The following is a 27,496-nucleotide window of genomic DNA, read 5'->3' on the forward strand; positions in this document are numbered from 1 at the left end:
TGGCCCAAGACAAGTGATAATAATCACAATGTATGAAAAGAGTCTGTGTTTATGTTAGTTCATTTAAACTTCAGTGGTTGCCATATTCAAACTGTTGCAAGGGCCATACCTTATTCGTTGTGAAAGCTAACTAGTGGAGGTCCTTGAATTTCTGTACAGGCCACAGAAAGCCTACCAATCCCAGGAACAACCTGAGTTCTCCATGTAATGCTCCTGCTTCTCTCTGTCACAAAGTTTAGATGCTTCCTTGGTGGCTGCCTTCATGTACAGAGAGGGAAGCTGCTTAGAACCAGCTCACAGGGAACAGTGAAGTAATCGTATCTGATACATAGCCAGATTCGGAGCTGTATAGTAGGATCCTTTGATCAGCTGGTGTCTCATCATTGAACCCATCTTTGAGGGTAGGCAGGTGAGGATGGAGGATTTGTACTGTAGCCAAGGTGTTAAGTGCTTGCTTCCATAGTTGGAGAGCTGTGTTCAAGATGGGTAACCTGTACAATGTGCAGCAATGTGGTCGTGCTCTTGGTTCAGGGTTCCAATGGACTAATTAGTGCCAAGAAACTTGCGGATGGAAGTGGTCAGAAGAGGCGGGTTAGCTGACCTTACAGAGCTACAGGAGATTTCCTGACTCTGAAGAATAACAGAAGCTATAGTACCTAACAAATTAGGTTTAATTTTATTTTGAAATACATAATATCCTGTATAACTGTTTCATTTTTCATGGTCATAAGATGGTACAATTTACAGCATAGAAAAAAAAAATCCATGTTGACAGACCTACATTACCTGCAAGGCCTTTGTATCTTTGTTTTTAAGTCCTATTTCCCTTCCTTGATATTCCCACACTATGGGAATAGCTTCAATGGAGCTCATAAAAACAGGAAACAGTTCAATAAATGCACACTTTAGACACTCTTGCACATGGGCACAAAATGATCCAAGACTTGATTTAATCTCAGCTTAGCCATGATGCTGAATTGTAGCTGGTACCTAAAATGAGTTAGAGCGATACACAGCCCTGTCTCATGAATACAGTTGCTCATACAAATACCACCGTTCAACAACACAGTACATCTCTTATCATTGTGATTTATAGGGGATTGTGTTGGGGTTTTATTATGTAAGTAGCAAAGATACATCTTTTTTCCTCTTATTTCAGAATTGAAATGTGTATTCTGTAGTCAGCCACAGGGTAGAAGACAAAAACATGCAGTGTTATCTGAATGCTATCATCTTTTTTTTCTTTTTTTTTGGTGTCAGTTTTGGCCCTTGTCACTTAATACTTGTCCCTACTACTTACTTCATAGGTAGTATTATGAACACTCTTGACCTAACAGGTCTCCAAAGTGTTTTCTCCTTCCCAAACCACTATTCTGTTCTGTAATCCTTGCAAGCTGGTGTTCCCTGGTCTCTGCTTCCTCTTTTGTGTCAGCATACATTAGGATTCCTCAGTACAGAGAAACATCCCACACAGTACTGTCCCAGTATATACATATGACTACACACCAGTTTTTCCACTTATTCCTAATCTGCAGGTAGATTTTTATTGGTCAGCTAGGAAGAGGAGGAGCAGAGAGAAGACTGAGTGTGTTCAAGGAACTGTATTTCAGTGGAGCTTGATTTTATTTTAACACACTATCTTGTATTGCCTTCACTTTGCTTGTTGCTTTTAATGTATGTGTCAGCATTATGTGCTTCAGGGTACTGCTAAATGGTAGCCCCTAGCTAACTTCTTGCAGTCTAAAATGATGTAAAGTCTGGATTGAGGTCTGACCATACAAGTCCAAAGAATTAGTACCTGATGTAACAATAATCATAACCTTGTAAACTCATTTCAGTGAGGCTTTCCTTGCAACCTTTAGCATGACTAAATGGGGCTTATGACCAGTTTTAATTACTGGAGGTTAAGCTTTTCTCTCCCTCCTTCCCTGTCAAATGAAATTAACATATTTTTCCAGAGTAATGAGCCTGACTAACTGAGGTGTTATAACAAAGACAAAAGATCAGAATTTCTGTTGAAGACGTGTTTAGGATGAGGCAAAACTTTAGGGATTTTTTGTTTTGTTGGGGTTTTTTTATGTTTCTTAGTGTGTGTTTCAAGTCAGAAGAAAAAATATTCCCAAAGATGCTGTTCTGTGATATAAACAGAAACAGATTATGCAGATAAGAGAACCTATCAACTACTCTACCTTTGCAGCTTTAATCTTGTTAGGAAGTCAGCTGTCCATGTGCTTCATGCTGGTATCTAACCATTAAGATCTTCTTTCATGTCTGTTTCCCTTCTCATTATGAAATAGTATAATTGTGCTAGTTTAATGCTTACTTAAAAAAAATATTTCCACACATACTTCTTCCTAATTAGCTCATACAGGAAACCTGCTTGGAAAAGACACTCTTTATAAAACGGCATGCCAGAATGTTTTTCTGGCCTTGGGCTGCGGGAACCAGAGGATGGATTAATATCCTGCAGTTGTTTTGGCCATCATTATGTTGTGGATGGCAGGCTGCCAGTAACAACTGCAGTGACAAGTCCAGAGTGTCAGTGTCTTCCTCCATGTGATAAAACAGGGAACATTTGCACTTTCCAAACCGTCTCGAAGAGGTAGATTTTGGAGGACTTGAAGTGACAAGAGATGGAAGTAGATAAGCTGCTTGCAAGTTGTATGCCAACTTTTCTTTGTGTTGGCTCCTCCAGGCTTGGCACCGCTGATGCTTTTTTTGCCCTTCTTTCTAGACCATTTAAAAGAGAAGCTGGAGGAATACATGGTCCGTTTTGCCAAAGTGAGGATTGTACGTACCAAGAAACGCGAAGGGCTCATTCGGACCAGACTCCTAGGAGCCTCGCTGGCTAGAGGAGAAGTCCTGACATTTCTGGATTCCCACTGTGAAGTCAACGTGAATTGGCTGCCTCCCTTGCTTAGTAAGTGCATGAGCTTTCATCAGCCATTAAAACTAGAGCATACAGCATAGCTTAAAAATCGAAGCCATATCCCACAGTATGCAGGACATACACTGCAGAACTGCTTGGAGCTCTGGTGCATGGTCTGGTGAGTCAGTATGAGAGAGAACTCAGACAAATGCAAACAGCTCCATTTTGTGGTTCCTGTGACTAAAGAACTGGTAAAATTTTGAAGTATCACTTTGGCCTATTAGAGTTAACATTTATTTTACTAAAATACATCTAAATACACTAGTAATATGCTACTCCCTTATGACACCTGACAACCTTTGTTAAGCAGGCATCACTTCTTAGTCCTCTATATTCTGTTAAAACAGCTTTTGCTGTAAATGTATCCAAGACCTCAAAGTTAAATCTAATAACAACTGCATCCACTATAGAAAGCTCAGAAAGAATGATTTGCTATTGACTACCTTGCTGGATTCCAGTTGAAGCCAGCAAAGCTCCATTAGTCAAAGGAATGGAAAGAATCAATTCTGGTAGTCTGGGATTTCACTTCAGGAAACAATGTCACCTTTTTCTAAACACCTGACTACATGCAAAGCCTATGTCTGTGCTTTGCAAATTGAGTGCTTTTTTGCTAGCAAGACCAAATAAATTTTCTGAGTTTTACATAGAATAGAATAGAATAGACCAGGTTGGAAGAGACCTTCAAGATCATCGCATCCAACCCATCAACCAATCCAACCCACCTAAACAACTAAACCATGGCACCAAGCACCCCATCAAGTCTCCTCCTGAACACCTTCAATGATGGCAACTCCACCACCTCCCCAGGCAAAGAAATCTGTATTAATTCAAAGAGTATGTTGTAAATACATGACAGGATACAATTTCACTAATTAGTAGTTATTGTTTCTGAAATTTTGTTGGTAGGACACTTTGGCCATGCTGAAAAAGCATTTGCAGCCAGGATGAGATGCTGTTCTGCTAATGAACTACGATTTGAGACCCAAAAAAAATACTAATAACTAGTTTGTCTTCAGATCAGTAGCAAAACCATGTACAAAATTCCATTGTTTTATCCTTTCTAGCTTTCATATCAAATTGCACATACAGTCTTTCCACTTGTTACCACTTTGCCCTTATTCACAACATCTGCATTTCTAAAAGTAACCTCCATGTCTTCATGTAAAACCCAAATGACATGAACTAGCAGAGGGGAGTACAAGTTTCAACAAGCTTTCCACAAGAAGCCCTGATGAGTAGTTGTTAAACATTCTGGAGCACTCTACATATACAGCCACCTTTCCTGTGCTTTCTGGTTTTGCCCCACTGCACATAATACATTGCCACTAATGAAAAATCTCATCAAGATTCTCACCCTTTGCTAAGTTACTGTGGATAAGACATGACCCTTCAATTTTGCTAACTTAGAAATGAGAAAATTGCAGCTTGCAAAACTAGTTCCTTTTCTAGCTTTTTTGTCTGAAATGCAGGTACATCTTAGCAGAAAAAAAAGATGAAGAATAAATAGAATGGTCACAAAGGATTAATAATTGCAGTTAGGTTGCAGCTGGGTATTGAACTGATGATTGCAACCCTCAGCTCTAACCCAGAAAACGGGAAAGAAACAAGTCCCAGTTCTCCTTAGTTCTCAAGTGAAATGAGATAATTCTTATTCCACATATAGTACAAATACCCACAGCTAACCAGCCAGAGGATGTAGAAATTAAATTTGAGGAATACTGGAGGCCAGAATCAATAGGCTTTATTTTGAAAGAACAAGTAAAGCATGACATGAAGAAGGACAAATAGAGAATGAACACACAGCTAGTAAATTTAAGGATGCCTTGTTCCTTGTTTTCCTAAACATATGGCAGAACTTTCTTATAGCCATTACCAAAATCAGATGACACCTAGCTGCTACTAATAATAAAGTTAATGTATTTTTGCAAGTGTTTATGTAAAGATCTATCTTGTGACTCATTCAACACTTTGTGTGACTGAATGTCATTCAGGGAAATTGCAACAGAGGATATATTAGATATTTACTGCTTTGAAGCTGTCCTCTTTTAGCTCTGATTGTATCTCCCACATGTAGTTTACATCTTCAACTACAGCAAAATTTAGCACTGTTCTGGAGCAAAGACCGCCAGTCTTCACTGAAAGAGGCAGCAGTTTCCACTCTTCCAAACCAGGTTTTGTTCAGAATAAGACCTTGAACTGAATGTTAGAGAATGTAGGAATGCCAGGAGCAATGAGGAAGCCAGGAGCAATCATGTACATGCATTTCTCAAGGTTAATTAGGTATCTAAATTTTAAGTTTTTAGAACTGACTATCAATTCTTTGGACAAAAGGAAGACTGATTTATTTCAGTATTTGTTAGTTATCTAAATAGCTTTGTGGAGCTTCAATTACAATTCTTTGGTTTGTTTTCTTAAAAACAGGTGCAAAATTGTTTTTCTTTACTCTTTGTTTAGTTTATTTCTTTAGCTTAAATGTGTTTCTAAACTGAGATAAGACACTCAGAAATCTCAGAGAGTTTTTCTGATGTAGGCAGGCAGCTGTAGGCATGTAAAAATGTTTGGAAACACAGCTGTTTGTTATGACTCCACAGCAGTATAAAGTCAGTGGAAGGAAATACATCTTGGGCTCCAGCTGCTGTAGCAGAGAGTTTAGTGTAGTGTGAAAGTGGTTATTGCAGGTAAGAAACCAAGCAGCAAACCAGCTGAAAGATGTAGGCACTTCTTTCCTTCTGCTGATGTTGCTGTGGGAGCAGTAAGAGGGGGGATGGACAATATATTAGTAGTGCCATAGGCTACCAGAACTAGGTTTGTCAAAACAGAATATTTTTTTTCCTGAGCAACACTTAGAACTATATCATGATTAGATCATGCTTAGCTAGTTATGAAGACAGCTGCTAGCTATAGCTGTCCATCTCTGCAACATTTATATGATGCATGACTTGCCAGTGGGGAGACTGAGAGTACAAGTACATGTGACAAATCAGATAACCAGATGTAGTTTTCTGAGCCACTCATATTTTGGCACCATCTTTAATCATGTATTTAAGTAGGAAAATAAGAGTATTTGCAATGCATGGAAATAATGCATGGAAATTTTCAGACCAGGATGAATTTGTGAGAGAACGATGAGTAAAGGCAATGCAAAAGAAACTGTAAAGCAGTTCAGCTGCAGCTTTGAGTGTCTTGCATTAGGAGCAGAGGAGATGAAGAGCAGTGGCTGGTAAAGGCAGAAGCATGCTCACATCTGTAAAGCTGATACTAGCTCTTTGTGAAAGTGAGACTTATGGCCCTTTTTTTCCTGAATTTCTACTGGGGCTACTTTTAAGTATGTATGCAAAATACATTGTTTTAGGCATAGTGAAAGAAACACTGATGCTGTTAGTTTTATTACTCTGCCTTTTGGTGAGCACAACTGAAAACACCCTGGTTTCTTCAGAAGTCAAGCTCTTCTTGTGGTTCTTCATCATGTCTAAAGCTTTTTTGAGGCTGAAAAGTAAATTCTGCAGAAACACACAAGAACAGGCAGGTAGGGACTATTTTACTTGCAAAATTCTTGCATCGCTCAAATAATTTTTTCCCTGGCTGTCTCTGCATGTGACTTGGATGGTTCCAATCCTTCAGTCTATTTAAAGGTAGCAGCTTTTTAAAGATCAAGAGAGGGATGCTAATGTATTATGAGTCTACCTTTGACCTGCTCCAGCCAAATCAATCCCATTTAGTTTCTCTCCTCCAATCAATTTAGAATGAGGGTATCAGAGACAGATTATTATAAGCCCTCTAACTATTAGCAGGACCATCACAGGAAAGAGATTATGTAAAAATGACTCTACATAATGATTACAGATAACACTACACAGTATACCAGTAAATGTAATTATATTTGGCAATAGCAACAGTAATGCAGCCATTATGTCTGAGATGATTTTCCTAGAATTCCATGAGAGCCTGTGCTTTAAATTTATTTCACTATTAAAGGATATGGATGTAAAAACCTGCTGAACTTCCAGACACAGTAATTTCTCCCTAGCGGTCAGCATTGTTCCACCATTTTGACAGTCTCTACGCAATAACTGAGAATAAATATGAAAACTACAGATGTTTTGCTAAAGTAATCTTTTTTAATTTCAGCCCTTCAGAAGTAAAGAAGCAGAATCCTTAATATTAATCATTATACCAGTACTGCCTGACTTCCTGTCTAAGTGTTCATTCCACTCTCAGCCTTCTGGGTTTTTTTTAGAGATCAAGCACCAGAGAAATCCAGTCCTTAAAAACAAAACACAAGTTTTCCATGTAAACCCTCCAATGTAGTATATTTTGTAAAGAATCTAGACTGCTATTTAGAGGGAAAAAAATATACTTGGAATTTTGAGATTTTGTTTTCAGGGGTTCATAGACAGGTTTTCTGCTGTCCTTTCATGTTAATGCAGCTACAAATTTCGCCTCTGCTTCCTTATTTCAAACTATTGCTCTTCTGCGTAGTTTTTGCAGTTAGAATATCCTCTTTACTTTTATTTCTTTTCTAATGAGCTCTAAGTGATTAAGCAATAGGATTCACCTCATACTAGAGATGGGAATTCAATTTAGCCTCAGAGTTCTAATTTTATTCTTTTTTTAATCAAAAAGGAACTCCTTTCATTAAAAAACAAAGCACACAAGTGAGTAAGGACAACACTGTGGGGTCTTCTTTATGAGATTGGTAGTAAAAAAGGGCACAAGTCCTGTTTTGCTCTTCATGCTGGTGTTTGCCTTCAATTTGTAGCATTTCATCTCACAGCTGATGCACACTAGAGCCACAGGACAAGTGGCTGAATGGTTGCAAGGGTTGAGATTTATGTTTAGGAACACAAATTTCTCTTGCAGGAGCTTGCTGTACACACTCCCCACAGATGAAAGTGTATTTTTACATTTTGCTTTCTGGTTTGTTCCATAGCTGACAGATTGGGGACAACTCAGAGTAGCGAAGTGACAGGGATATAGATGACTGGACTCCTGTGATCCTCACAGGGATATGCTTCCCTTTAAAGAACTGTAAATGCCTCTAATCATTGCCCAACTGCATTAAGTCCAGTCTGCATTTGATACCGATTTGAAAAATGAAATTATTTGAGGGCCATAGGGAACAAAGCAAGCAATCTTCAAACATCAGAAAACCTGTGGGATTCACTTTGCAGTAATATGATAGATGGCTTGACTAGAATGCCATTTCCTATTTTCTACTTTCATTTTTCAGACCAGATTGCACTAAACCACAAAACCATCGTGTGTCCTATGATCGATGTCATTGACCACAATCACTTTGGCTACGAGGCACAGGCGGGGGATGCCATGCGAGGAGCTTTTGACTGGGAAATGTACTACAAAAGAATACCGATTCCTCCAGAGCTCCAGAGAGCTGATCCCAGCGACCCCTTTGAGTAAGTAGCAATAAAAGGGAGAGTGGGAACATGAAGCAGAACAGGCAAAGAAGGTGGCTGTAGTAGAAGAATCCAAGCCCAGAAATTTCCAGGCAGGCCGCCACTTTGTGCTAATGAAAGGTAGTAGAAGCGAAAAGCTTTTATACCGGTTTATTAAACCTCAAAACAGGGAAAAAAATCAGGGCAACAAGTTGCAGAATTCACAAGCTGTGCCTAGAAACACAAATCTTTCCCATCTTTTCTTTCCCAGTGGTTATATGTGAAAGAAACAGACACATACTTGTAGTTAAGAAAAAGTATTGGACAAATACAAAATAATACCAAAAAAAACCCCAAATATAGGACAGTACAAAAGTATTGGAAAAAATATTGGACAAGGAGTGAATGTGATTACAGTACTCCATTTATTGCGTGGAGCACCTTCCTGAACAGACTGTAGTTTAATGTTTGCTTTGCTGGAGGTGGGATGCAACAAATGCATCAATAACTGAGTCCACATTTTGCCAGCAGGTGTTTTGTTTATGACCGATGATATTACTACTGTATTGCTGTAATTTAAACACAAGGATGCCACACTTCAACAGTGTCATGCTGATTCGTAACTAATTCTTGATAAACTAGCCACTGATCCCAGTATTGTATAAATCAGCTCATTCACAGGAATGATCTAGTTTTCACAAGGTAGATCCTTTCTTCTTTTAATTATTCTCATGTCAGGATCAGCTCAGGTTAATCCACATCAGCAGAGAGGGGACAGACAGACAGGCGTTGTGCAGTGTGGCAATGTCTCCAGGTCTCTCACACATCATGCATCCCAGCAGAAATGTCAGCCAGGACTGGCTCTGATGCTCTCAGTAGCAATGACTGAAACTCCATGCTGCAGGTTTTGGAAGTTTTAAAGCTCAGTGTTTTCACCTCCCTAAAACAAAACCTGGGAACAATAGCAATAGAAAACCTGTGTGTCTGGCCCTGACTCTGCACTATTTTGAAGTAATGGCTCTGATTCATGCAGATAATGGCTCTCATGCCCAGGGAATGACCAGCAATATAATAGAGAGAAGTAGTTAACTGGGGCATTCAGTGGGCTTATTTTCATTATTTGGCTTATTTCTTTTTACTTACCTCCATCTCTCTGGGCCCAGCAGTCTTCATCTTGCATTGGGGTTTGTGGTGCTGAAGTATGTTCCATCAGTGTAACCACTCCACAACACAGATGGCAGCTAGTGTAATCACATAACAGTTCAGAGCTGCTAGAGCTTCCATTGTTCTTTGCTAAGTCTTCCTGGTCTTCCAAGCAGTTGTAATTTCTTGCCACTTACTGAAAGCCCATTGTATATCATTTGGTTCAGCAAGGTTTGTGTATAAGTAAAATTTCTATATTGTCAGCATAGCTACAGGGCTGCTTATCAGCCAGTTCACACATTTGTAGCTTGTAGTATGCAGCTCTCAAAGACAATGGAAGCCTGGAGAGGAGAAACTCACAGGAACCTTTCTAGAACAGATGAGGCTTTGTGCAGTACAGAGCAACAGATGTGATGGTTTTGCATGAACTGTTGTTACAATCAGTGTTACTGCAGTAGATACCCACTTGTACCTGTATTCATGAGACACAGAGATAAATGGCTTCATAAGGAACAACATATAGGACAATGAAACCTATAAATGTCTTACAATTGAGTAGTCATCTCCCCAGAATGGTGGAACGGCATCCCAGTTCTTACACAGACCAGTGAGAGTCTTTCTTGTTTTCCCCATCAGAGGATCTGAGTCAGTGGTGCAGATGGAAATGCCACATTGAAAATGGAACCACCATGTCCATCCCTACACATGGCAGCAGGATTGATGGCTGGATGAGCTAGGACAGTATCTTTACTCAAAGGTACCCTCTGCCTAGAATGGTGAGGGTATAGAAGTGTTCTAAATAATCAGTAGGAATTTTCCTTAAGGGAGAAATCATTTTCTGCTTCAAAGTCAGTACTGCTTTTCTCCCAGGGCCTCTTCTGTTGACACTTCAAACTATAATACTTGCTTACAACAAGTACAGTAAATGGTAAACTTTACAAACCATTGTAGATATCAGTAACTTAACTGACCAAGACATCTTCTCCAGAATTAAACAGACAGGACAGTTTTCCTCTCGATGCATATACACTAAAATGAAAAATAGCCTCAGCCAGGACCATAATTATTATATACTACTTTGTAAGCAGTAGGGATTTTTTTTTTTTTTTAATTTAGGTTAAATGTTTTACTATTGGTATCTTAACAGCATTATTTCTTCCCAGCAGCATCAGATCTGAGCTGATGCTTAATGAACTGGAAAATTGCCAGTAGTTTTAGTAAAACACCAGCAAATACTGGGTATGTGATCCAGAAATGGAGCTGATGAGTTTTTTCCCTCCCTTAAAATGCCAACTCAATATGATATTAAGCAAAAAAAAAACCAAATCTCATCAGCCTAAGAGATAACATACATAAAACCAGGCCAGACTGTAGAAGACCTAAGAGCAGTGATTGTATTATCTGAATGGTATGTTTGCTTTCCATCTGCATATGATGACAATACTGCTGCAGCAGACATGAGCAGCGTGTTTGCTGTTGACACAACAAACTGAAGTGTTGTCAGGTCGTCTTTTGGTGTGACAATAGCATGGAGTTTGCTGAGCTCCAAAGCAAGTTGAACTAGGGTTTTCCACACTTCTTTTTTTTTTTTTCCTAAACTGTATTCCATAGTCAGTGTTTGACAAGTCCTATTCTGTGGGGACACCATCTATCTGGTCATACTCTTGGATATATAGTCATAGTCATAGGTGGGACTTGATGATCTTTGAGGTCTTTTCCAACCTTATTGATTGTATGATTCTTTCAGTTCAGAATCCCTCTTGTGCAGAATCTGGACTTTCTCATCCACTTATTGTAGCATTTAGGAAAGAACACTTGTTATTCTGTAAATAGGCTGCCCAGGGAGGTGGTGGGGTATTCAAAAGATGTGCAGACGTGGCACTTTGGGACGTGGTTTAATGACCATGGTGGTATTAGGTTGATGGCTGGACTTGATGATCTTAGAGATCTTTTCCAACTGAAACAATTCTATGATTCTATGAAATGGATCTCATAGCCTTTAAGATTAGCTATTTTTCTGAAGATCTGTGTTGTTCTTTTTTCAGGATATGTTGAATCCTTAGAGGCATAGAAACTGAACTTCACCCTTAATAATGTGTTCCCATACAGAGGCTAAATCTGTGATCTCTTTGTTAATTTCTCTTTTCCGTGTGCCACAGAAGCAACAGGAGTTTTATGCTGCATTCAACTGATTTGTCACACTTGCAGCTCATCACAGTTGGCTGTAGTGATCTTTCTCTTGTAAGTCATGTACAGCTACTGCAATACATTCTGAAAGGGCCTTCAGATGCATTCAGGGTTGTATAAACGACACGGAGCAAGTTGTTGTTCTGACACATTGTTGGAAATTGTTGGACAGTTGTGGAATCCTCATCACATCATGTTGATGCTCACTCTCTTGATCACAGGGTCAATGATCATTCAGCAGAATTTGAGATGACTATAAGCAGGGAGTACCAGAGATCTTTATCTCCTTTTTGGCATGGATCACATCAGCTTATTATCGCTCAATTATTTGTTTCTGTGTCATGGCAGAGGTTTGGGAGCATGCCCTTATGGGACACATGGGTTCGGGACATAAGAGCATGCTCTTGTGTGGCTTTTTCTTTCTGTGGTGCAAGTATCCTAGTCTCTGGAGGAGTTTGCCTAATACAAGCAATTGCCACTTAAACTAATAGGGTAACCTTGTTACTATAATGGACTGTGATATACAGCATGCCAGTTCATATGATTTAGTAGTCTGTTTGGGCTAAAAGCTCTGTGAAAGTTTAAAGCAAAGGTTTGATATACTTAAGCCTCCTGGGGATGACTGCTGTTTGTTTCCTGGCAGCATTTACATCAATTCACGTTATCACATGCCCAATCTGAAAATGGGCATCAGTGTCCGTTCATGCCAGCAGCAACATATTTTTAATTGGAAAGAAAACAACAATTCAGCTCAAATAACTATTTGGACAAACCACAAACTAATAGATGGGATTAATATAGTGCAAATCAGTTATGGCAGAAAAGGGCTTCACAGCTCCTCAGAGCAGTTTCATGGTGGCATAACCTTATGATACAGGAGGGAGGGAAAGTTGTGAGTTAAACCTAACAGCATTGCTATTGAGTTTCAACTCAGGATGGAAATCCTAACCTATGAGAGAGGTGCTGTTTACTGGATGCTAAGACTTCTAGTACATATTTGAGAAAAATAATGAGCTTTTTGATATATGACCACTCCTTGCTCACTAGGAGTTCTTTGTTTGCCTTCTGATGTAGGGCGGTCACCTCCAGACCTCCCTGAAAGGAGACAAAGCTGAAGAACCATGTAATACTAGCAAAAGACCAGAGCAATAGTTTGGCAAATACTAGGATAGGCAAAGAAGTAGAAAGAATGTTGTAATACCTGGTGAGGCAGTTTAGTTCCTATACTCAGTTTCCTATTTGCAAAGTAGGAAAAGAATCACTTACCATTGCAAGGCTGTTTCAGGTATGAGTAGAATAGAATAGAATAGAATAGAATAGAATAGAATAGAATAGAATAGAATAGAATAGAATAGAATAGACCAGGTTGGAAGAGACCTTCAAGATCATTGTGTCCAACCTATCATCCAACACCACCTAATCAACTAAACCATGGAACCAAGCATCCTGTCAAGCCTCATCATGAACACCCCCAGCGACGGCGACCCCACCACCTCCTCGGGCAGCCCATTCCAATGGGCAATCACTCTCTCTATGTAAAACTTCCTCCTAACCTCCAGCCTAAACCTCCCCTGACACAGCCTGAGACTGTGTCCTCTTGTTCTGGTACTGGTTGCCTGGGAGAAGAAACCAACCTCTGCCTCACTACAACCCCCGTTCAGGTAGTTATAGAGAGCAATAAGGTCACCCCTGAGTCTCCTCCTCTCCAGGCTAAGCAACGCCAGCTCCCTCAGTCTCTCTTCATAGGGCTTGTGCTCCAAGCCCCTCACCAACTTCATTGCCCTTCTCTGGACACGCTCCAGCAAGTCAACATCCTTCCTAAACTGAGGGGCCCAGAACTGGACACAGCACTCAAGGTGCGGCCTAACCAGTGCAGTGTACAGGGGCAGAATGACCTCCCTGCTCCTACTGGCCACACTGTTCCTGATGCAGGCCAGGATGGCATTGGCCCTCCTGGCTGCCTGGGCACACTGCAGGCTCATGTTCAGCCTACCATCAACCAGCACCCCCAGGTCCCTTTCCACCTGAAAGGTGAGTCTGACAAAGCTTATGAAATTGAGGGCTCATGATAACAGGGGCTACTTATGGTTTATGGATGTACTTTTTTGGTAACAGTTTGGACATGCACAAGGGATGAAATTAGATGATCATTACATTTTTCTCTTCCCTTGCAGCACAGACTCTCAACACTGGATGTATGACATTAATGTAGCAAATTGTGTGTTGGATTAGAAGATTACTTGGCACTTTCCATTGAATTGTGTATCTAAAATCATATTATTAGTATGCAAGCTGTTGTCAGCCTGCTCTTTTATTTGAACTGGAGGCACTGTCAGAAATACTCTTTTTTCTCCAGCCCCTTATTTTCAGTATTTATATATTTTTACAACATGCTGGTGCAAAGAAAGTATTTGCTAAGACTGCATTTCATATCTGACAAGTACTTTTACAATTTTATGATCATTTTCTGTAGTTTAGAAAGTGCTTTGGACAATGATTTCTGTTCTGTGCTCCCAGTGCTTTATAGTCTGTGTCTTTTATGACTGATTTCTGCCTATAAACATATTCATAAAACCTCTCACAACCAGAAACAATTGTCTGTGTTTTAAAAGCCTGAATATAATCTACTGTTTTGAACAGAGCTACAGGGAAATGTGATGCCAAGGCATTATTTTACACAGAAGCAGTATCCAACAAATGCGAGGTTTTATAATTTAAGGTCTTGATTTATGGTTTTTATAAGCTGTGGTCTGTAGAAAACTGTTAGTGGAGATAACAATAGCTTTTGCAAACTGCCATCCACCCATGGCCTCATGAAAATCTCAGAATTTTTGTCAGTGAAAAATGCTGACATTTAAAAACTATTTATGAGTGAAGATATACATATTCAATCATGTTCTCCTGCCTTTGTTGGGATTTCTATGTAGAGGTTTTGTACAACCAAGTATACTTACTCAAAAGCCCAGTTCAAAGGAGATGACTGTAAAGAGTCTTAACTTACTGGCTGTTGATAATATATTAGTCCTAGATGCTATTGAATTGGGTAGATTCAGATTTGATACACCAACTTGAGTGTTGCTAGAGGCTCATGCCTCCCAAGTCAAAAGGGAAATAATTTTATTCATAATGCCTTGATACTCTAGTGCCAAAGTAGCTATGTTTTTCTGATTCTGTAGGAGCTTGTATTTCCAGCTTCCTTTTACAATTGGAGCTTAATGGTTAGCACAAAAGTGTAAACATCTTGAATTTATATATTTCTAGTGCTGTTAGCCTGCTACTTCATGCAAGCATTAACTTTAGAACTTGATAGTCTATATGCCCATATGCTGGGGAGATTCATGGAGTAGGTCACCAAAACTACCCTTAATTAGAAAACTAAGTAGTTTCTGGACAGGAATTTTAATATTTCTTTACATAAAAAAGACTGGGATGGTGTCCAAGAAGGAGACAGAGATATGTTGCTCGGTGCATACAGGTGAGATATTGAACACTGTCAATGCACTATTGATACAGATGACTTGGCTGTCAAAATTATAGAATCATCTCTGACAAGTTTTCTGTAAAGAAAAGAAATTAATCTTTAAAAATAATCAATTTTGTTTGTAATAAATTTTGGGTTTAATGTTTTCAAGCCATTTTCTCTGTAACTTTTCATGCAGAATTTGGTGACATCTATTGGTATTAAGAAACAATTACATTTTTTGTTGTTTACCTGCATAAAGCTGGGAGTGACCTCTGAATCCACTTCATTTCTGCTTGTTTTTTGTTAGGGTTTTAGTAAGGAATGACCTGTTGCTATTTAAAGCCTGAATCTAGTGCTACAGCTGCTCCCAACAGAAGACAGAACAAAGACTAAAACAATTAATTTTGTCAGACCCCTCTGTGCACTTCCAAAAAATGCACATTGATGCAAGTTCCATGCATACTCACTGGCTCAACTTTACTAATACTCTTTAGCATCTGTCTAATATGAATATCTAAGGGTAGCGGTATGTGTGGTGTGTACCCTTCTCTCTTTCTCCCTTACTCTACAGAGTCTGCCAGATACTCCATAGTTGTATGATTCTATGATCACAGTGCTTTTCTTCATTTCCCCTCCAATGTCATGGTTCTTTTATTTCAGTCAGCTATCAACTAAGCATGGCATAATAAGCATTTCACCTGATGATATATTCCTTCTGGGTTTTTTTTGTCTACATAAAGTAATTCTGACTGTCCAGCTGTCTTGGTATAGGACCCTCTTCCCCCTGAGGTGAAGAGGTTTTCCTGACTCCCACTCTAAAGAAATCAAGATGCCCTTGCAGTGTGTGCTGGAAGCATGAAAAGAAGAGTCTGTGAAGAATTTTATATATAGCCAGTATTTCAGCATTGTTCTTATAATATGTAATCAGAAACCTTCTTGCCACAGCTTTAACCCCTTTTGGTTTGTTGTGTACGTTCTACCCTGGGAGAAGTCCTTGTATTAGGTACTTGAGGGCTCATGTCAGATCAGCTCATTATTTATTTTCAAGGAAATAACTTTTTTCAGTTTTGCTTAAGTCACGTTTTCTAGATCTCTGATTATTACTTTTACTCTCCTCTGGACTTTTTCCATACTGAGAAGAGATAATGCACTGGCCAAAGCCTTGTAAATAGGTGAGTCACTTTGCCTATTTCAGCTGCTATGTTCCAGTTTATATTTCCTTGAATGTTGTTGATTCATGCCAGGATTGTAATGTGGGGCAACCTCCACATCATTTTCTGTAGGACTGGTATCTAGGCCAGTGTTCATCATCCTCATCTTGTAATTCAAATTTTACATGTTTGGAGGCAAGATATTTGTCTTCGTATCTATTTGAAGTGCTATGTCCCTTTATTGTCCCCAAATCAGTGTCATACTTTGTAGCCAAAAATTTTTACTTTTTTGTTTGTTTACTTCACTTTTCTGATTCACAAAGACTTTTCAGTTCTGATTAACCCTCCAAGTTTTGCAACCTATTGCACTGTTATTTGAGCTCTGTTTGAGGTTTGTGCAGATGGCAACATTTATCATAAATCCTGATTGTAGAAATCTCTGTTTGGTCCATGTTAGAAATCAAGGTCTGGCTTTCCAACAATGCATCCAGTAGTTACTCCATTTTCCTAACCAAAAATGCAATGTGTACCACCACTTCCATGGCCCATTTGTCCAATTTGGCAATCTTGCTTCCAGCTGAGCAAATCTTTCTAAAATGGTACATAAGACTCTCTCCAGATGCTCTAGATGGCTTCAGATCTACAGCACAATGGCAGCTGGCTCTTCAGTTTTCTTTCCACAATTGCCTTTCAAGACTTGAGACCAAGATCTAGGACCTCACAGACACACATTCCAAACTGATACAGTGAACACACAATGCCCTGTGTAAAGCTCCATGGAGTGGGCTTGCTGAATTGCACCACGTGGGTTTTTAATAAGACACTGAACTGAGTCAGATGCAGGACAGTATTTATGGATACTACCTCAAAGCAATTTTGATTGTAATGTTGCCTTACAGGTGATTATTTTTTGGAAATGGTTATCAGCAGTTTTTGCATCTCTCTGACAATCGTTACATCTCTTCCATATTTCTGTAGTTGTTAACCCTGGCAGTTGTCCGTGGATCAGGTCTTTTATCTGAGGCTTGAGTGAGAAAAAGAGAGTTAATAAAAGTTTTGTTCAAAGTATTAGGAGAGTTCAGTGTAAGTATTGGTATGATGAGCACCTCAGAAATAAGACATGCAAGGTCATGTTCTGTATTATCCCCAGGCATCCTAGCATCTCTTTTCTTGTCATATAAGTAACCAAGATGTCATCATTCTATCTGAAGACAAATTTCAACAAGAGGCAAAGGCAAATGCCTCCAGCAACCTGTGAGGTGAAAATTCTGATAAACACTCCAAATTTTACTGTGTTAATTTATTTATAAAATCCGATGCATATCTTTTAAAAGACCAGGAACCAATAAGGCTCAAAACAGTTGTCATCTGTTGTCCTATAAACTGCCAAGACAGTGTCCTTTATTAGGGAACAAGATTCGAGTATCAGCTTTTGGGGTTTTTTTCCTCAAAATACCTTTTTCCTTTGTGGGAGAACAGCCCAAAATTATCTTCAAGTGAATTTCTTGCAAACTCAACCTCTTTGATGTTTTCAGTTGTTAAGTCGATGCTTCGGTGTTACTTTCAGTACTGGAGGAGTGCTGTAGACATTTGCCCTCTACAGAGAATGAAGTGCTTGCCAGGAGAGAGGATAACCCCACTTCTGCTCTCCTGGTTCTCCAGCAGAGAGTTTAGCTGATTCTGCAGAACTTCCCTGGCTTTTTTGTGCTAGGGTAAATAACCACTCTGTTTTACCATGAGTACAAATGACCCGTGGACATGTAGTAAATTAAGAGTGAAAAAGGTGGTGATAAGCCAGGAGCACTCGAGGACAACAGTAACACTTTTCCCTTCCAAAGCATTGCAAACATGCAAAGGACGTCTCAGAGTACACAAGGAAAACTTAAACAGTGGGAAAGCCAGTAGTTTGGAATGCTATTTTCAGACCATTCTCTGGGGACCTCTAGGCAGTGATTTCAGAGACTCCCAGAACACACTGAAGAAGAACAAATATCTTAAGTTCTCAGCCGACAGAAAATTCTTCAAGTCCCCAGCTCACTGCCTTGCAGTAAGTTTTAATACCTTGCCCATTTGTCGTAGTTTGGGCTGGGTGCCCTCTGCTACAGGGGTGTTTCCTGTGTCCAGAAGTCCATCCCAGTGGGTGGACTCAGGAAGTTAGGTATTTCTACCATAATCCCTTGCACCACTATAAATTTTGCAGTGGGGTCTGGCACTTCCTCTTTCCTTCCCTCTCCGAGACTTGGTAACTGGGGGAGAGATCTCCCGGCCATGGGCCTGATTAGGCCCAAGGCCACAGGGGGATGGGCAGTCTCAGGCTTGGCCAGCTGAGACTAGCCCAGCAGAGGGAGGGGGAAGAAGGAGCCCTGGGGGTTTTGGATGCACCCTCAGGTGGGGATGGGATCTTTGTCACTGCGCTTTGGGTTTTCTGTAACATTCACTGCTTTCTATTTAAACTTTCATCACTTTTGCAATCCGTTTGTCTGAGTCGTTATTTCTGCCTGTGGTGGGGAGGGGATCTGCCCCAACCCATTACACCCATTTCGTAGTGATTCTTTTTAATAGAATGACAATTTCAATACCAAAACTGTTCACAACATAATCTCTGGTTGTTCCTGACTTGTTCAAAGGGCATTCAGGAACGAAGAATAATCCTTTGTTACTTGTAGTTGATACAGGTATAGGTGATATAGATAGAGATGCAGATATATGTCATATGGGCCCTGACATTTCAGGGATGTTCACATCAGACCTTAAATCAAGCAACATAACCAAAACAAATACATTATTATAAAAGTCCAACTATATTGCTTTAATTTATACACTTTGTCTTATATTACTGTAATTGTTTACATTTCAATTTCTGCTAAATAGGGACATTATTGCAATCAGGCATTATTGCAATCAGTTTCTACCAAGAGTTCCTGTAATGATAATTTAATAGATTCATAAAGTTTTCATACCAAAACAGAGTCTTATGACTGTCTCAATGGAAACTGTAATACTTTAAGAACCTTCATATGTTTACTGGAAGGTAATAACATGTTCATAATTTCTGTAAGCATGGAAGGGCTCAAAACTTGTCAAAATATTTGGATGGGTGAGACTATACTTTTATATTACTGTTTTGTTTTGGTTTTTTTTTCATGTGGTACATGTGAACACTGATTAAGCTTATTTAACTTACTTGAGGACACTTGGTCAGGTGGTGAAAAATGTCTTTTCATCACCTGTTTAACTCTTTGGCTTCTTACTTTCATTCATAGTTTTTTGAATATGAAAATTTCCTAAGCTCTGCAGGCACAGCTGACCATAGCCTGTAAGAATGTCTGTGGCAAGGAAGGCTGATAGATGGGCCTTAACTGCAAGCAGATTCCATCTGTCTCATCTAATGCTTATTAAGAAATCTAACCTCGGTTAAATTGTATTATACAAACCTTCAGCTGTACCAGGAACTGTCGGGTCGCTATTTTCTGCAGCAATTACTGGGCTGACATCTCCACCTACTGGCTCATGAGGGCAAAGTCCCCTTCAGATGCTTGTTTAAATGGCATGCAGAGGGTGTTTTGCCGGTTTTATGATATTAAAATAATTTAAAGCCACTATTTTTAGTGGAATTTTGTTCAGTGTTATTTAGCCATGTATATAATGAAGTTATTGACGTCAAACTAGTTGACCTATGCATGTTAGCCTAGGTCTTAATAAAGAAAATACGGTTACATCTCAGCTGCCCCAAACTCCTTCACAGCTTACACTACCATTTCTTCTCAGCTTCAGAAGGAATTTGTCATACTACTGTTGTCTTATAGACACTACAACTCATATAAAGAATAAATATAGTACAATGCATGGTAAAACTAGAAATCTGATGCTTGGGCTGATTATTTTAACTGCCACACTCACACTGCTGGTTTTACAGAGACTCAGTTTAGATCAGATGCCACATAAGGTGCATCTACAGTACAGTCACATCAACCTTGTAGAATTAAGTATTTTTTTCTGCAAAAGTTCATGTTAAACAGTGGTGGAATTCAAATTCTTCTAAATTTCTTTTTGCTCTGGGCAATTTCTTCAAATAGGTACAGAAATAAATGGAAGCATGCTCTGAATGGAAAAACAACTATTACCAACTATTACCCAGCAGGAAAGGATATTTTCCAGAAATGTGGAAGATCACAGAAACACTCTGCTCTGTATGTATAAACAATAAGCACTAGCAGAATTATTAATTACCTAGTGAGATGAGAGCTGTAGTTGTCTAGACATCTGATTTTGAATGGTTTCATTTGACTCAGAAAAAGTTAAATACTAAACTTTATTAAATTAATTTGTACATTTTTGCATCTTGTGACATTCTGGACATAATAGAGAATCCAAATTCTCCAAGAACAGTAATGAAGCACAACAATGCAGAGTTCAACCCATGAAGCTGTGACCCCAGCAGGAGTAAAGGACTTCCTGCAACTTGACAGCAGCAGAGATGATGCCTCAGACCTGTGAAAACATTGGTATTTCTGAAATTAATTGAACCCACCTAGGCCACCAGGTTATTTAAAAATATTTCATCTCTCAGATAACTCCCGGTTTGTTGCCAAGGAGAAATCACATGCTGTTTCAGTCTGCACTTCAATGGCCTTCTTCTTCAGCCTTGTAAAATACCAAATCCATAATTCCCATGAATGTTCTAGCACAGCTCCTTTTTTGAAAACAGCAGGCCAGATTTGTATGCAGCATCGTACTGCACACACTCCTCAGCAGTGCTATTAATCTATAGCTTCTGAAAAGATCTTCACTAATAGATCTTAAAGTTGCATTTGCCCTTTCCAAAACTTATCAAATACCTCTTTCATCCATTCCTAAGCTACCTGACCTTGTGTATCTCAGTTACTTGAAACAGGTATTTTTGCAAAAGTTCAGATGATCTAGCCTTGGTTCTGTTAACAGGCACAAGATGTTCAGTAGAGCATCAAGATGAGATGCGTTTGATATATTCCTTGAGAACTTTGATGTTGCTTTTCCAATACTGGAGTCCATTTTCATTCAATAAGCTGAATGTGGTTTTTTTCCACTTCCATTTCAAATGAAACCTGAAATTAACATAGATTTTTATTTGCAGCAACGTTGTTGATAGCAATAGTATGCCGCTGGGAATAGGTCGTGTAAAACTGGAGGCAGAAGTGAAAAGTGTTTTGGATGGGTCCTGTATGTTGCAAAGAGGGTTGTTCTGAGATATTTGATCCTTCTTGATATACCTCTGCATTTAAAGTAGAGAATGGGAGAAGTACTTGTGGGTCCAAGTAGGTGGAAGGTTGACCATGAACCAGCAATGTTTTCTTGTGGTCAGGAATGCCAGTGCCATTCTGGGGTGTATTAGAAGGGCTGTGGTTAGTAGGTTGAGAGAGGTTCTCCTCCCCCTCTACTCTGGTCTGATGAGACCGCATCTAGAATATTGTGTCCAGTTCTGGGCCACTCAGTTCCAGAAGGACTGGGAACTGCTTGAGAGAGTCCAGTGCAGAGCCACAAAAATGCTTAAGGAAGTGGAACATCTTTGTTACAAGGAGAGACTGAGGGAGCTGGGGCTCCTTAACTTGGAGAAGAGGAAACTAAGGGGTGACCTCATTAGTGTTTATAAATATGTAAAGGGTGAGTGCCAAGAGTATGGAGTCAGGTTCTTCTTGGTGATGTGCAGTTATAAGACAAGGGGCAATGGGTGGAAGTTGAGACATAGGAAGTTCCATGGAAACAGGAGGAAAATTTTTTTCACTGTGAGGGTGACAAAACACTTTAACAGGCTGCCCAAGGGGTCATGGAGTCTCCTTCTCTGGAGATATTCAAAACCCACCTGGATGTGTTCCTGTGTGATCTGGTATAGGTGATCCTGCTCTGGCAGGAGGGTTGGACTAGATGATCTTTTGAGGTCCCTTCCAACCCCTAACATTCTGTGATTCTGTGAAAAGTACTATTTGTTGCAGGGAGGAGAGACAATCCATGCTTTAATCTAGGTTAAAAGCTATTTCAACTCTAATCTCTTTGGTAACATCACTTTACCTTAACACAGATGTTTTATTAAAATCCTCAAGTAAACACAGTGATACTGGGTTTTAATTTTCCTGTTGTGATTTGCATGTGTAATAGTATATGGAAAAAACCCCAGATTTTTAGAAGAGGAATTGCAGCAGTTAATTAATCTGAAGTTTCAGAAAACCATAGATAAATATATATTACAAATCAGTGAGCAAGTGGAAGCATGACTAGCATTTTGATATTCAAACTATACATTCTGGTGTCTTGTATATTTGCTATCTATTTAAGCAAATTTGGTGTTAGGCATAAAGTCAGAGTTTGTCAGTGTTCACCTTGGAGAATTCTGTCTTTCTCAGCCTTTTGGTTTGGTTTGTTTTTATCTCTCTGGCTTCTGTCCTTGAAAGATTAATGTTAAGAGTATATACATCCTTTAGTAACAGAAACAGTAAACTTTGGTGTCCTTAGTCCATTTTTTTAAGTTCGGTATTTCAGTCTGAAAAATGTACTGGTTTGGAAATTTTCATGTTGGGACTCAGAAAAATCTGTAGATGGTAACAATAGCTGGAGCAGTAGTAACTCATCACATTGCCAGAGGCAGGGCTGGTAACTGATGTGCTGTCAGATTTGTTAGCTAAAACAGACTCCCCTGGGATTTTCATGACAGCTTCCCTTTCTGCGCATCTGATACTTCTTCTTTCTGAATTAATCAGTATTGCTGCTGCTCAGTCAGGTAGTGTCTCTGGAGCATAATTAGCTAAGCAATGGTTACAAACAGGAAAAAGGAAATATCCCAATTATATATCCGTTGTTTTGTGAGTACTTGGATAGCAGTTTAAAATACCAGCTGTAGTTCACAGGAACCTGTAAGGCAGGACTCAGATGATCAGGAAATGATATCCTGGTCTCTGTTAAGTTAATAATAGAACTATGTTTTGCTGCAAAAAAAAGGAACAAATTCTGGTTTGGGATTGGGAGTTTGGTAAGCTTTTGATTAGGTATCTAGGTGCTTTAATATTTGTCTCATGTTAAGTTCTAGAATTCCCTATTTTCTTTCAATATGAATAGGCTGGTTTAGCTTTAAAAACATTGTTCTTCAAAATCATCTTCCATCTCTAATCTGTGTGTGCAGAGACATAATCTCTGTCTCTGCTCTTACTGATGTATACAGAAGAAACAGGCTTTGCTGCTGGTCCCTTGGTTAGAGTCTAGTGAACCCACTTTGTTTTTTACCTTTGGAAGCCACATACTTGTGTCAGATGTAGCCACTGGCTAGAATGAACCTTTGAAAGTCTCTGAAAGACAATGGACATACTTCTTGGAATTCAAATGAAGTTTTAAGAACTAAAGGAGACACTCGTTTTGTTCGTTCCATGAGTACTTAATAAAAAGAAACCTTTTTTTATATCATTGACCTTTCAATGGGAGCTTTTAAAGATCTTTTTTATAAGCTTTTGTTTGTGTCACAAGCTTTAATAAACTAGCTATCAAAACATCCCACTGAAGTAGAAAGATATTAGTATCAAATTTAATAGATGAAGCACAGAACAAGTGACTTCCCAGAGAGTCATGTGGCAAAGGAAGGAACAGAGCAAATTTCTCTGTCATTGTCACATGTATCTCCTCCTTGTCTTGACAAAAGAATTAGGCATTCTGGATTTGCATTATTCTGGTATTTTGAACCACTAGTACACCTAGGGTTTTAAGGGAAGAAATAACACTTTGTCAGTGGAATACAGGACTCAAAGGGCTGTGCTCTATCTTATTGCTGGATGTCACTGGTAATGACAGTTTTTGCAGCTACCTGCATTTGAATTTGTCAACAATTTGCCAACCGTCCGACTGCTTACAAACTGTTTCATACTAAACTCAATGCATTACGGTGCTGAAGTGTTAAAGGGAAGTGTCCACAGAGAACTGTTTAGACCAAACTTTTCCACCCCATCTTAGGCTATCTTCCCCCATTTAACTTTCTTTATAATTTAACTAATTTAACCAGTTAATTAGCTCTTTGGCTAATTTATTATTTTTTTAATCAAGCATTTCCTAAAGTAGTTTTGGACATTTAGCTGTCCTGTATCAATTTAAGGAAATTAGGCAAATAAATTCCACCAGTATTTAATGTCAGCTGCAACCCCTTTCAGTTTGTCTTCAGTTGATGTGTGCATACAGTTGATGTATACCTAGCTTTATTATCTCAAAAAAGCATGGAAATTATGTGTCAGCTTTCTGTGTACAGGCCTTACTGGAAAGCAAATAGGCAGCTGTATATTTACACTGTAGAAGGGGAGATAGCACTATCACACCAAGTGACTCAGTTGACTGGTCACAACAAATACAGCTCAGAATATGGAACTTTTGATCCATGAAGTTAAATTGAAAAATATTATTAATTTTGACTCACAGAGATGCTCAGAGAAAAGTATTTTGAAAGTATTTTTAAAACCTAAAAAGGAGCTGATTTCAACAAGGAAGATGTTTTGAAGTTGAGATTTATGAATGCAGATGTCAATAAATTAGAAAAATCAGAAATGTTGGTGCAAACCCAAATGTTTTGTTAGAATGGTTAGGTTTTATCATTATCAGAACTAAGGTTAATTACTGAGTAGAACATCCTGGAATACAAGCTTCAAGCCAAATTAGCCATCTGTCCATATTAGTTACCTGCAAGTGTGATGTCAGAGTTGGCTCCAGGGACCTTCCAGCTGGTGTCCTCCAAGGGAAATACTGGATGTCATCAGTCCGAGTATACCTTGCAGACAGATATTCCTGTCCTGAAGGCAGAGTCACCAGGCAGCAAGCAGGAGAGCTGAGACAGAGCAGGGAAAAGTTGAGACAGAGGTTGTGTGGGCTTTGATTTCCACCTGTTCTTTCAAAACTGGAGTGATTCCTCAATTTTTATTTTAAGCCTGCAAATGTGGGGCATCATTTTAGGTGATTTTAGTGCAGCATAACAGGAAAGGGTGGGCATGCTTTTCTGGATTCAGTAGCTGCCTGAAATTTAGAATGCTTCGAGAAGTGCTCTGTCAGGTAAAGCAGCCACAGATCTTTTTCCAGTGATTTTCAAATCTTATCTAGGGAAGAAGGGGGAGGATTTGTGTGTTGTACAAGATGGTGTATACTTGCCGTGAAATTTTGGGACAGGCAAAAGGCTGGTTTATTAAATTACTCTGGATGAATGAAGAAGGGAAAAGAAAAAGATGATGGTAGATATTACAGAGTATTTAATCTGCGTTTGGAGCCTATTATAAACCACATAGTCAGAAAGACGTGAGCAAGGCTGTCTTTGAACATGAATTGGAAATGATAAAAAATACTAAATAATCCACTTGCAATTATCTAAAAGATAATAAAATTATTAATATAAGCTTGTCAGGAAAAGCCTCTGTCATGAAATTTTCATTTCCTTCTTTGACAGAAGATATGGTGCCATGAGACACAGGCAGAACACAACCATCCCCTGCCACCAGCATGGGGAGAGGATGCTCCTGCTGTGGGGCAGTCTGTCACACTGCTGACTTAGTTTTGCCTTCTGTGCTTTACGGTACTCACCTCCAGGAGTCATGTAAACTCACCCAAGTGGCAAAAAACCTACCCCACACTAAGGGAAAAAAAGCTCTAGTTTTCTAGCATTTGAGTGAATTAAGCAGTTTGAGGAGGATAAGTTGCTCCAGGGGGAGAAGACCACATACCTGCAAGTTACAGCAGGAAGGATTAGAGGAGAGAGTGGAGAGTGAGATTCCTCCCTCTGGTAGCAGCAAAACATTAGATGTACAATATTAGGAACTCAGCTACTCAGAATAGGGAGGCAGTAAAGGCGATCTTCCCTACAAGGCTTTTTGGTGTTGCCAATGTTGCTTTCTTTTAAAGGTGATAGAGTGTGGATGCATCTTTAATGCAGATGACTACAGAACAGGCTGAGAGGCCATTTTTCTCAGCAGATAGGTGTGAGTGGTTTAACGTTCAGCTGTGAGATTGTCTGTCATACTGGTACAGGGTCCTGTGGCAAATGCCTCTGCTGAACCCCACAGCCGAGTTCTGGTCAATGTCGTTGTTAATTATCTGAACAATAAATAAGTAGTAAATTTTTTAAATCAAGAAATCTGGTGTTGGTAGAAGCTTACAAATCATCAGGAAGACAGGGTTAAAGTGCAACTTGATCCTGGCAAACTGAAGAACTAATTAGAAAAAAAATAATGTGAGATTCACCACTGAAAAGCAGTGAGGAGAGAAGAGCCAAGGAGAAATTTAAAGCATAAGTTGGTTAGCATTGTGGCAGGAAAGGATAAGAGTGTTGCGTGATTAAATTAACAGCAAAATTCTGTATTCACTGTGCAATGTATTAACATCCATGAGAAATTAACTATTCCAGTCTGCGTGCTGTGAAGTCATGAGTGCATTCCTGTGTCCAAATTTGATTTCCGTACCTGGGAGCCACACATTAGTCGTTTGGAGACTCCAGCTGAACTTTATTTTTTTCATCTAGAAGAGAGAGAACTGAGAGGGAGGACATTGTATCTGTTTCCTGATAAGAAAAAGGTCATTTTAAAAGGGAATAGTGATTAGTTGTTCCCATGGAGACTGGGCCAGGTTTTCAAACAGCTCTAGCATTGCTCCCCGCCTTGTTTATTTGCTGAAGTTCACATCAGGTGAAAGCGGTGTGTGATGTAGTCAAGGAGAAGACAATTCATTTCATTAGCTTTTAATGTCTTAAGGAGTGTTATAAAGAACTTTTAAGCGGTGCACAGCTATTTGTTTTGCTATGAAAACTTCCTTTCTGTGGACAAAGAGTAGCGCTTAGTGATTTGTTGAACTCTTCAGCTCAATTAAGGGACTTAATTTTGTAACTGAGTCATAGGAAGGAGCATTCTTAATTCACTGAAGCACTTCATTTGTGTGTTTGTTTCCTAAGAGGGAAGTATTATAAAGGTAATTAAACCTTTTGTGATAAAGACAGTTTGCAAGGCTTATAATAACAGGCAATGTTTTAAAAGTTTTGTGTTGAAGATTTATAGTACTCAAAAGCAATTCAAGTAAAAATTCAAACAATACATTCGAAGTTAATGTTAGGGATATGTGTGAAACTGCAATTCAGTGGACTTTTTTAAACGTAGCTTGCTGAAGAGCAGCCCAGAAAATGTTTTATTTGGTATTATAAGTCAGTATTATAACTCTTAAAATTCAAAATAACACCTCTTAAAATCCAGTGTAT

General features: G+C 39.2%; 1 protein-coding gene across 2 annotated transcripts in view; it reads left to right on the plus strand.

Moving 5' to 3' along the window:
• Positions 1-27,496, plus strand: part of GALNTL6 (polypeptide N-acetylgalactosaminyltransferase like 6) — a 423,107-nt gene that overhangs the window by 331,605 nt on the left and 64,006 nt on the right. For both annotated transcript variants that reach the window (XM_009900801.2, XM_054166080.1), the window contains 2 exons: positions 2,735-2,920; positions 8,160-8,343. In XM_009900801.2, the coding sequence (XP_009899103.1) occupies positions 2,735-2,920; positions 8,160-8,343 (370 nt within the window). The remainder of the gene's footprint in view (positions 1-2,734; positions 2,921-8,159; positions 8,344-27,496) is intronic.

This window comes from Dryobates pubescens, chromosome 1 (assembly GCF_014839835.1).
Source record: "Dryobates pubescens isolate bDryPub1 chromosome 1, bDryPub1.pri, whole genome shotgun sequence".
Taxonomy (NCBI): Eukaryota; Metazoa; Chordata; class Aves; order Piciformes; family Picidae; genus Dryobates; species Dryobates pubescens.